The 12,225-nt window shown below is 32.4% G+C and overlaps 1 protein-coding gene across 1 annotated transcript in view; it reads right to left on the bottom strand.

Annotated features, from left to right (window-relative positions):
- The window catches only part of LOC111638432 (oocyte zinc finger protein XlCOF6-like), a 42,029-nt gene extending 31,068 nt beyond the window's left edge, over nt 1-10,961 (bottom strand). The window contains exons 1-5 of the mRNA XM_023384139.1: nt 10,951-10,961; nt 6,548-6,929; nt 4,347-4,741; nt 3,817-3,865; nt 3,122-3,385 (exon numbers count right to left, since the gene is read on the bottom strand). Coding sequence (XP_023239907.1) covers nt 3,122-3,385; nt 3,817-3,865; nt 4,347-4,741; nt 6,548-6,929; nt 10,951-10,961 — 1,101 coding nt within the window. The remainder of the gene's footprint in view (nt 1-3,121; nt 3,386-3,816; nt 3,866-4,346; nt 4,742-6,547; nt 6,930-10,950) is intronic.
- Between the last annotated feature and the right edge of the window lie 1,264 nt (nt 10,962-12,225).

Here is a 12,225-nt window from a genome sequence, read left to right as displayed (position 1 = left end):
GTATTGTTATCGGAGAGTGATGAAATGCGCGCGAGTTGAACGCCAGAATACTGTAATTGGAAATCCAATAATATATCATTTTTCTTTTTGTTTTCTCGTGTGACTTTTGGCTGATTTTCGCTGTCACATTTTATGCATTTTAGTCTCTTCCAGTAGCAAACGAGTTCAGGTTTTATCATTTTTAAATACTTGTGCACGTTCGCACAGGCGTTATTTCTAAGGCTATTGTCCGGATAAAAAAATCGTCTGGCGCACGGGTTTCCCGCGCTTTTCCAGTCGTTCGACGAGCGACGGTTGATCATACGATACGGCAATCGGACCACTTTTGCAGACTCGACCGTTGATTGGATAAGAAACATCACACCATCGGCGGACGTTTTGTAGAGCTGCTAAGAGCTGATTGGTAGAATCCAATTCTGCTTCAATCCTATAAAAGGGTTGAATTGTGGCGGGAAGTTTAGTTCACCGTGGACTCAGAAAGTGGACTCACGTTTGGTCTTAGTTCGCCTAAGCTGTTGCCCAGGGCCGTTCCGACCCGGGGGTGCAGAGGGTGCGGGGCACCCGGGCGGCAAGTCTAGGGGGCGGCGCGAGCCGCCTTAAAAAAAAGGGAAAAATTAATTTATCATTAAATTAATATAATACATAAATATTATTCTAAATATTATCATTTAAATACTACTATTCTAATATTATTTGAATATATGTACTATTCTAAATATTATTAATTATATTTCAAATTCAAATTTTATATACACAACTTATTCAGGCCACAACCAGTGGCAAGTATAACAGTTTCTTGTTTTAACTCGTCTTAAGCTATTTTTCACGTCGGTCGCGAGGAAGATTTTACAGGAAAATACTCGTCTGTGGTCAAAGCATAGAAATGCACGCACCGGGATAATTTCTTTTATTTTAATTTTAAACGTGTAATCGTGTAAATCGCAACAGCTTAAAAAGTTTTTGTTTAATATCGTGGTTAGAGAGACAGTAAAAATTAAAGGTGAGTACATACATTAATTTGATTATATTTTGCTTTTGCGCGGTTAAATAAAATTTAAATAATATTTTGTTAAATTAAATTTATANGCCAACTTCGACACTTAGATTACGTAAGCCAATTTACCCCAGACATTAGACACATACGGGAGAGAGACAACGCAGCGGCAGACGTGCGCTCGAAAATTAAATCTATGAAATAAAATTTATCAAACCCGCAAAAAAATAATAATTCAAAATTAACATATTTTTAAGTAAGTAAATAAGCTATAGTCTATTGAGCAGTAAGGTTGTCGTAATTATTGCGATATAATTTGTGTAACCACGTATAATTTTTCTATGTTTAGAGTGGACAGATTATTTTAATTGACGAAGCGACTACACCCGTGTTTTTTAAACAGTACCGTAGCCGACGTGTAAACTTCGATGCATTTCAACTCACTGAGACTCCTGTATTATGGGTCTGGACGAACCGATAATGGACTTACATGAAAAAGGCTTATATGACAAAGTTAAAAGAATCCACCGAGACAAAAGCACTAATTTAAATAGTGAGCATTTACTATAGAAGACAGGAATGAGAAGATAGCTGCACAGAAGGTTACTTAATGACCGTTTAGGCCAAATAAATGATAATATGAGAGATAATAATCCAGAAACTCTACATTTGGTAGCACTTATCAACTTCAACTTCTTCTTTTATCATATCGATATTTAATTGACATTCAATGTAATTTTCCCAAATCCATCTCTTAAATTTTGACAAAGTTAGTCTATTTTTGAAAAGAATACCAGTGGTCTCTGAGCCAAAGGTTGCGAGCGTGTGCGAGTTCATTGGCTTCTTTGGAAACCAATCCGCATTTCTCATTGCTGTTAAGAATCTTTGGTGGAATGACAGGATGGTACACTCGATTGAAGTTTTGGCATTATCAAGTAAAGGAGATTCGTTAAAACTCAAAGCTGTTTCTGCACTCGAGCCAGGAAACGATCGCCATATTTTGGCGTGGTCCTCGCGACTCAATCGATTTGCATATAAATCTACAGAAAACAAATCCATTCCATACAGTTCACGTACTTTTATGATATAGTTTCCAGGAAGTGACGCGCATGTATAAAAAGAATAAAAAGAATAACTGCTAGTTTTTGTTGTAACATAAAGGATTCCAGTACAATGTGATTGAGCATAGATAAACCACCCATTACGAGTATTTTATTATGCCACTTAACCTCAAAATAATTAAATACACTACTGTATTTAGTTTTGTTTTCTTTAATTGTGATTAAGAGTCGAATAGACTTCGCATTAACATAAATCATTTTTTGTAGAACTCGCAGACAATACGTATGTTTGCTGGTTATTGTTCCCATCTTTAGTGTAAGAAATTTTCTGTTCATAAATGCGTATTCACAAATGAGCTTGAGAAATTTGCTATTTAAATGCCCTTCTTTCAGTGAAATCTTTATTTGTCTCGATTGTAATTGTTTTAATTTTCTTTTTCAATGTGGATTGTTTTTATTAACACTTTGGCCAATTGTGATTGCGAGTTTTAAAACTTTGGCCAATTGGTTAGTGAAATTATTTCTAAATATTATTTAGTAAAGAAACAGCGATTTTTCTTATACAACAGCTATCATACCAGATTTTGCTTCTTAAAGTTCTGACACCGATCACTCACAGATTGAAGCTAACCTCAGAGTATTAATTCTGTGCGTAAATGTTCTCTATGACTCTATAACGTTGAAAAATTAATGTCTTTATATGGAGATTATGTCTTAAGCTCGACATAATCTCCATATAATTCCGAATTAGATTATTTTTTACTTTGGTAATGTTCAAAAAGAAAAAGTTCTAAACTTCAACAAAATAATTGAGAATTTGTTAATAATTTCTTTAAATCACTACAATTTTGAATATTAAACAACGTTTGTGGTTTTGTCACTAAAATTTGAATGTAAACTCATTTAAAATCTTTATTTGCCGATGACGACAGGTTAAAATCGAAAGATAAATTTCAGAGAAACAATCGTAAACTGAAAAGTATTTCAACGTTTTTATCATCGAAAATGTGGCTTAATGATACTTTTTCGCGTGTTCTCGCATAGAAACTTGGTCGTCAAACCTCACTCGACACAAGACGCATTCCAATTCGTATCGATCGATTCTCACTTCCGGGAACAGATCGAAACACGTCGATTGTTCCGCATCTGTTTCCAAGTAAATGTCTTCGCCAGTGACCTGGGCATCGCGCCACGCGTCGCTTGTCATTCCACAGACGTTTTCTTCACGTCGATTTTGTGCTTCTTCGGAACGAATCGCCGCGCTACAACACGGATCAAATTCGTTTTCTTTTTTCTCGCTTACAACATCTTTAATATCGTCTTTTACGTGCTGTAACGACACATTCGATAACGTTTAATATATCTACGCATTCGAATTTGGTTTAAAAAACCAATTTGAGTGTTAAAATACAAAAACTCGTAACGATTTTACATTCTCGAATGTGTATAAATAAAACATTATTTACTACAGCCATAGAGTGCGGGTTGCTGTCAGCGCAATTTGTCATTACTTATTGGATGGCTTTTAAACAATGGGGGATAAAAACACTGTTTCGGGCTGGTGAAAATATGAAGTCGAAATTTTAAAAAATTATAGATTTATAAATTTCTAATGTTGTTTCTCTGTCCATCTGTCCGTCAGTCTTTTCAGAATTTCGAGAACGGATTAGATAGATTAACGTCGAAACCGCATATGGAAATCTTAGGGGCAGGAGGCCCGATTACTTTTATTTAAAGTTTTATAATGTTATGTACACTTACCTGGCAGGAAGATAGAGTTTCCTCTTTCGAGTGGACCCTTTTGATGTGTCTTTTTAAGGAAGTTTGGTATGGGAACGTGCAGTCGCAAAAATTACAGAAGAATTGCCGCTCTTTACTGTGTCTTCTCCAGTGAACTCTTACAGTAGCTGGAGAAGAGAAAAGTTTCCCGCAGGTGAACTTTTCTCTACGGCTTTTCTATCTACGGCTTTCTATCTTTGGGTCATTTGGTGACGTCTAATTATTAAATGAATTTATTTATAAAAACAAGTTGTGATTTATTTAATTGAGATGAAGTTGGAATTAAAAGTGAATGATTTTGTTTAAGTTTTATTAAACTACATGTACAGTAAATTATTTTATAAAAATATAGCTTACGACGTGCGCCGTAATTTGCTTAGATATTATTATTATTGACATTACTAATTACACACAGTCGAGCAATTGCATTAGAAGAAATGAATGAAAATTATGTATTTATTGTATTGTAAATTCTTTCTCTTCGTGTTTAGCGAGAGATTGGTCGAAGATACTTTTGAAAATNTATTTCGTGATTTGAACAAAATAATACGAAGTAGTTTAATAACACCGTGAACAATACAGAACACATTTTGGGTAATTCTACTTTAAACGAATTTATGGTAATATTTACTTTAGATAAAATCTCTTGAGGATGCATTCTGTACACGTGCCGTTGTAATAAATATTTTAGTTTAAAACTCCATTTGCAGCCTTCGTAATTGCAATTGTATGGTCTTTCATCCGAATGCACCGCTTGGTGCCGTCTTAAATTGCTCTGATCCAAAAAACAACTTCCGCAGGTGTCGCATTTAAACGGCTTGTCATCCGTGTGAATTCGCATGTGTCTTCGTAAATTTAGTTTTTTCCCAAATGTTTTACTGCATATCGGGCATTGAAGTTTTTCTTCCTTTTAAAAAATTCCGTCGAGTAAAAATAAGTAATTATTGATAATATTAGAAATAGTTTATAATAGGTCATCGCCACATAAAAAGCGTTTTACAAAATAAAATTTTTTCTAACCATTTCTGACTCTAATTAATTTCATTTAATTTAATTTAGTAGAAATTTTGCCGAAAATGAAAACAACAATGCGGAGAAATAATGTTATAAATTTCATTGTTTTTCGACGGTAATTAAATGCCTGTATTTAAACACAAATACTGTAATTGCATTTTATTGCTGCGATTTATGGCCTATTTCATATATTTTCGCTTTAGCATTCATATTATTCGTCATATTTTCAAATGTAGGATAAAAAGATGGTCAACTTTTACTAATTAATATTTGAAAAGTGATTTGTGTTAGACGGGCCGTGATGGCTCCAGAAACTAATGTAAAGTCTTCGGAAAAATAAATATGGATTACAAAAATTTTTGTAATTCATTATAAGAAATTTAAGAAAATGTAATTACTGATTTACATTCGATTCGCTGATTTAGACAAATCACCAATAGATTTATTAAAATCCTTTGATATTATGGAATGGGATGTACGACATTATCTAAGTTAGGTGTATATAAACGTAACAGCCTAGTTTCGTAGCAATTGGTCGTATGTATAGGGAACAAACATTCAAATAAACATTGCCATTTATATATATATATATATAGAAGACGCTATATAATAATATAATATCAATTTTTATAGCCAATTGGTGTTTTAGTAGAAGATGTAGAGCAATCGTGCAGAAAATTGCAACGCGTATGCAGTAAAATGTAAGTAAATGACCTACTTTAAGCTTTTGTACAAGGAATGTACTATTTTCGTAAATTCCTTTTACAAGAACCCCGAAGTAAGTCCGATAACAGTTGTAAAAATTTAAAATGAATATTTTAGAAGAACGAATTGCATTAATTTCGGTTTACGATTAGTATTTACAACTTTAAAACCGCATTTTGGGCCTTGTCTATACTTAATAAGCAGAACACTGTCTCGACTTCGATACATTAATAAATGTATTATTTATTTATGTATGCGTTGTAGCCGCGTGTCAAAATTTACCACCTCGACAAATGTGGTTTCGTATCTCCGAGCGCTAGAAAATTTTGTAGTAAACATTTCTCTTCGGCACGTGTCTAGCTTTATGGTCACTATACACAAATAGTGTAAATTGTTTGGAACAATACGAACACTGCCGATATTTCCACATGGTAACCAATTTCTTTATTTTGATATTACCACGCCTAGAGAGCCGCACCCTGTATATAACGTACTCCCGGCTGTATAATTTTACTCGACAGAAAATTACGAAGCACTGGTGTAATGTTTAACCGACTTTGCATTTGTAAATATTATCTTAACCATTAAATTTAATACTTTTTCGGTACATCGTACGCTATGCAAAAAAATTGAAACTAAGTAGCGTATTACACACTCAAACAGCAAACTATTTGTTCAATAGGCGAGTGTATGGAAGGAATGGCGTTAGATACAGGCGATGCAACGCCAGGGAATCTTTGCAGAATGTTTTCCCGTTACTCACGGTAATCAATTTTCATTCAACTTTCATTTATTAAAAATAATTCTACGCAACGTTTTCTGTTTCTCTTCATAAAATTAATTGTTTTACATGGAATATAAACATTACAAAAGTCGAGAAACTAAAGACTTCGTGCTCAATGAAATCTAAAACAAGAGAGTTAAATACTTTTTCGAAGAAAAGAACTAAAATCAATCACATTTTTCCATTTCTTCATAGAAAACATTACTCGACATTATTGTTATGATGTCTGATAACGTGCTCATTTAAATTAGATATAGAACGAAACTTTTGTAAACAATAATTACACGAGTATGGCTTCTCTCCGGTGTGAACACGAATATGCTTTATCAGATCTTGTTTTTGTGTAAAGCTTCGTTTACAATAATCACAAGTAAAAGGTCTGTCTCCGGTGTGAATCTTGACGTGCCGATTTAAATTGGCGGAGAAGTTGAACTGACTATTACAGAATTGACAAGAAAATAGCCCTTCTTTACTGTGAATCCTTCGATGATATTTTACGTAATACTTCGAAATGAATACTTTCTTGCAAGTGTCGCATTGATATTTTTCATTATTTTTCTTCTCATTATTTAAACCTGTAAAATACGTTATATAAAAATATCAAAACTTCTTTAATTTATTGTTAATCAAATACAGAAATAAAATTACTGCATTTATATTTACATAAAGTATTGTTAAACTAAACTGAAATTTAACTTCCCAACCAACGCGAACAATATCACATTACGGCCATACGCTAACTGCTTATTCCAGTGTTTACTAATATTACCAACACGCATAAATACTATCGCAAATTAACTTATACATTTTTTTCTGTAAACAATTATTTAAAATATCTTCGTCGATGGTTTCTTTGTCGTTATATTCTTGTATAGTTCCTAATACAGACTTCAATTTCAGTGTTCCGTTAACAACAAAAATTGAACACGTCTTTCAATCCTTCTCGTGTTTTCCTGGATACAAGTCTTTATTTATTAGACGGAAATACTCTTTATTGGTTAATAGTAAATCTGAAAATAAAAAGTTTTGAATGAAACTAGATACTAGAATAACGTCACACATTAATTTCTAAAAGAAATTAAAAGTCTCAAAATTAAAGCAATCATTCCAGAAATTCTTTCTTCGACGTTTCGAGTCGGCTGGGTTTAAAATCTGAAAATAAAACGAGTCCAAATTAATTTTTCTTATTAATGAACATATATTTATACTTACGAAATTAATTAATTTACCGAAAGTAGTTTTAGCCGTAATTTTTTAGAAGCGAGTACTGTATATCGGATATAAACGTAGTTTAATAGTAAGAAGAAGAAACACCCCTTCCATTTATCACGTTTACAGCTCGGAATACGGAAGTAAATATTTTAAAAATACAATTATTCTAACCTTTTTACGAAAAATGCTTCAGAAAAAAATAGGAATTTACTTTCCTTTTATCTACCCTAATTTAAGAAACTTCAACAAAGAAACGTGACACAGTTATAACGCCCGACATTTCGGTAGCTTCGAGCCGTCCGCGCCAATAATGTTTCGCCCAGTTACTGTTTGAAAGGAGATCAGATTTTTCCCTGTGTTATAGGCCAAGTCCCCGAGACCGCGCGTAACTTTTCCTGTTTCGGTCTGTGTACACGTGTTATGTAATGACTCGGCTTTTCCGATGATATTTTGCTCGGTCTAATGCCCGTAAGCTTTCGGTCGACACTGCGCTCTTTAATGGTGACACACTTACGCTTCCGAAATAAAGAGTTGATGATGAAAATTGCCAAGTATCTGCGAATTCACTCGGTCGTGACATTGAACCAAAAAATTGTATGTTTTTTTCTTTTCAAATTACTTAACCCGCGCGTAATCTTTTTCGAATACCTTTACTACAAAGTTTTATCTTAAATTTTAGGTACCGAACACAAACGGGCATACTTCTGTATCGTTGTTTTCAACTATAAATGGTTACGGGAAGAGAATAATAAAAAGATATGACACTTATTCTCTTCTATTTTCTCTTCTGACTAAAGATGAATCGGATTTTCTACTGAAATGAACCGAACACAGAAGGATGAATACTGTACATTATTCATCCTTGTACAGTACATTACATGAAAATTACATTATTACATCCTCCAATTAACACGTTTCTATATATTCCTTTATCTAAAAATATAAAATATATATAAAAATATGGTTATGTACGGATAATTTATTATAAAGTCATCAATAATACTTAAAATTTTTCAAATGCATTTGTTAATTTATCATTAACCATAGAATGAGATCAAATTAGGGTTGTAGCGTCTGTGTAATCCAAAACGAGTTGGTAGACGAACGGTAGACGAATCGTTCGTCTACCAACTCGTTTTGGATTACACAGACGCTACAACCCTAATTTGATGATACTAGGGTTTCTCATTTCCCGGGAAATTTGCCTCCAGCGGGATTACGGGAAAAATAATTTCTTTTCCCGGGATGAGATAGTAAAATAGAATTTTATATGAATAAAAAAGATCATACAGGAATATCATCAATTTGAATAATTTAATTTATTTTCCAGTAAGTAAGTAAAAGTGTAGGGCCAATCTCACCCATACGGACACGTCAGGCTCAATTAATTGATATTCTCCTACATTATAAGATGAAAGTAAAATAAAGCGTTTCATTGGGAGTTTTAATGATTACGAAAAAAATACTATTTTATTTCTAAAGATGAAATAAAAAATAAACTAAAGTGCGATGAGTGATATTTACTTTCAGCAAGTCTTCGCTGTTCAATGATGCGCAAACACAATACATAGATATTATATGAACAGGGCCGGATCATCGCATAGACAAATGAGACAAATGTCTAGGGCCCGGTTTTTAGAAGGGCCCGGTCAAACTGTCTATTTGGAAAATATTTGTAAATAAGATAGATTACTTTTCTGTTGGACAACTGTATAATACTGGTAAAACTGGTAAAATATTATATCATTTAAATATTAACCAAAAAAGTTAAATTAAACAAGTAAAACGGCAAAACCGTATTTGGGACACGACTATGTCTCGGAGACACTACTAAGCGGAATCACTTTGACGCTCAAAGCGGATCTCTTTCTCATTCTCCAATCTTCTTTGGTATCGCTGCTTTTGGGCGCGATCGTTCAAACTTCGCCAGCCACGACCACGAGGTCGTCCACCATGCATTTTCGATGAAATTAACCTATCCAATTTCGAAATTTCTCTCCGTTGCGTGTCGGCCCGGGTTGAATTTTTGTCGATGCCTAACGAAAATTTCTCGTCTTTGAAAAAAATAATCGTGGCTATTGTATCGTCCGAAATTTTTTTTTTTATTTTGCACAAACAATATACAGTTTAACCTGATTATAACGTCAAATTTTTACTGGTCCCACGATTTTACTATACTAGACAATGTTAAAAAACCTACTTGTAACGACATAAAACCCTGTTTTAATGTCATATTTGAAGCACTCCCAAATTTACAAAATTAGATTACAAATTTTATTTAAGAAAGAAAATACTACGTGTTCAGTCCTAGGGTCAGAGTCCATTTCCTTGAACGACTGTGGGTGGTACTCTCACCACCTGACTTCGGTTTGCCTGTTTGTAGAGAGAGTCGCCATTTTGTATTTTACTTTCACTCGGTTCTCGGTCCCGAGTACCTACAAGTCAGGTTTTTTTATGCGCGCATGATTTGGGCACTTAATACTCTGTGCCAAATTGCAACTCCTGACATGTACTCCTTCATACCTCTAAGCTGGTAACACAGCAAGCAGTACGATTTTATAAACAAGACATGGTCTTGTTGACAATTATTTTTTTTAAAGTAATATTGTTATTTTACAACAACTTTTGTTAGACATTTAATAAAACAAATTTCAATATTTTAAATTTTTAAACAAACTGTTCAAACTTTTCTAGAAAAACTAAAATTTATTGTTGTGTATTAAATATTTTTTATTAATAAAAATTTAAGATTTGTTTTAGTTTTTCACATTATTTAGTTTTGTTTTATTTATTGTTTTATATTTTTTGTGTGCTCTATTTCTAGTGTGAGAAAGGGGGCCCGTAAGAAGAAAATGTCTAGGGCCCCAAAGTGGGTTAATCCGGCCCTGTATATGAACTAACAAGTAGAGACTTGTAAAACATAGGTAATAATATGCAGCAAGAAACCTCAAAATTTCTCTCCTAGGTGAGTCTTCAAGATGCAACTTTTCGTATAATAAATAATAGAAAGAAAACCTGACAGGGTAAATTATTATTTAAATGCGAGATTTCCCGGGAAAATTAAATTTCCTGGGATTTTTCTCGTAGGGAATAAACGGCGAGAATCCCGAAAAAACGGGATCCCGGGAAAGAAACCCTAGATGATACAGCAACCACGTCTTCTACATTAGAGATCAAATTAATTTACAATTATTAGAAAAATAAAAGTCCCTTGAACTCTTTATATTTTTCTTCCCGTCAAATCTTTTTTTTCAAGAGTGTAGTAAGTCTAATTCTACTGTCAAAAATTTCGCGTATATAATAGACGTTTAATAACATCTTTGAGCCTGTTTATTATTTTAATTCAGATAAAAATCTTTATCTAAAAGAATATAAAATTTAATAAATATAATCAAACTTACTTTCTAAGCATTTTGTTGTCTTCAAAAAATAGTGGAACCGTCTCTTCCAGACACTGCTGTAAGTATTACTGAAAAACAGTTTGTTGATAAAATTAATCTCTGATCTTCCTGCCAGGCATCTTTCGTTTTCAATAAACTTATCAACCGTTTTATAAATAGTCACAGAACAAAGTCTTTGTTTTTGTAACGCGATAAAATAAATTATGATATGAACAAATGAATAAAACTGAACTTCTAGATAACATTTGTTTCATTGTAGACCTTTTTAATAGATAAACATTCCTATAAAATTAATCTTAATTGAAATAATTATCTATTAACGAACGACTGAAGTTTAGTTTATCCGAAAGTTCAGTTTTATTAATCTGTTTATAATCAGTCGATAATGTTTAATAAAAAAATAATTATTTATCACATATACATATGTACTGTACATATATAACTGATGTTGTATGTAAAGAATTATTATAAATTACGACACGTAAAGAGTATTACAAAGCAACATAAAATGAAGAGATTCTATAAGAGAGACAATACAGGTATACCTCGCCTTACGTNAATAATTATTTATCACATAATCCCGGAAGTACCAAAGTTTAATTATATATATATATATATATGAGTAGTAGTTGTTTGACACATACTGATCACAAACCTTAATTAAATTAATACTTTTTGGACTTACAAACACCACTTCCTACCGTGGCAATTGATTGGGGAAAATATTCTTTACGAGTAGATTCCGTCATTTTAAAGAATTAATAAAGTGGGAAATAAATGTCAGCAATTTATTTATGACTTTGCCGATAAATTAGATTGAAATTACAATATGGAAAAATTATAAATATTCAACTTCATTTATTGAAAGAAATATTAAATACGTAAAATGGGATTTAATTTCTCAGTGTCAATCATTAAATGATCAGTTCATTAATAAATACAGTTATTCTATTAATAGGGAAGAAATATCGCAATCAAATACACATTAAAATGTCAATAACTCAACGATTTCTATGTAATTACCTTTGTTCTTGCAGATATCTTAGAAAAAATTGCGAATAAGTCTTGTTAAGTGTATTATATTTCGAATAACAACACTCTGCGAATTCATTTTTAATACGTATCGGTACAATTGATTCGAAAAGAAAATTGATTGAACGTGTTTTCTTTCATATTTAAAAAGAAGCATTTGTAATTTTCTGGTGCAAAACTTCCGAAAAGAATTTTTAAAATTATTGGTTTAATTTTTAAATAATTAATTTGATTTAGAAAACA

The sequence above is a fragment of the Centruroides sculpturatus genome, unplaced genomic scaffold (genome assembly GCF_000671375.1).
Source record: "Centruroides sculpturatus isolate CEXI.00-Female unplaced genomic scaffold, Cexi_2.0 scaffold1067, whole genome shotgun sequence".
Classification (NCBI taxonomy): domain Eukaryota; kingdom Metazoa; phylum Arthropoda; class Arachnida; order Scorpiones; family Buthidae; genus Centruroides; species Centruroides sculpturatus.
The sequence above is the reverse complement of the archived record's forward strand: the minus strand, read 5'-3'. Positions and strand labels throughout refer to the sequence as shown.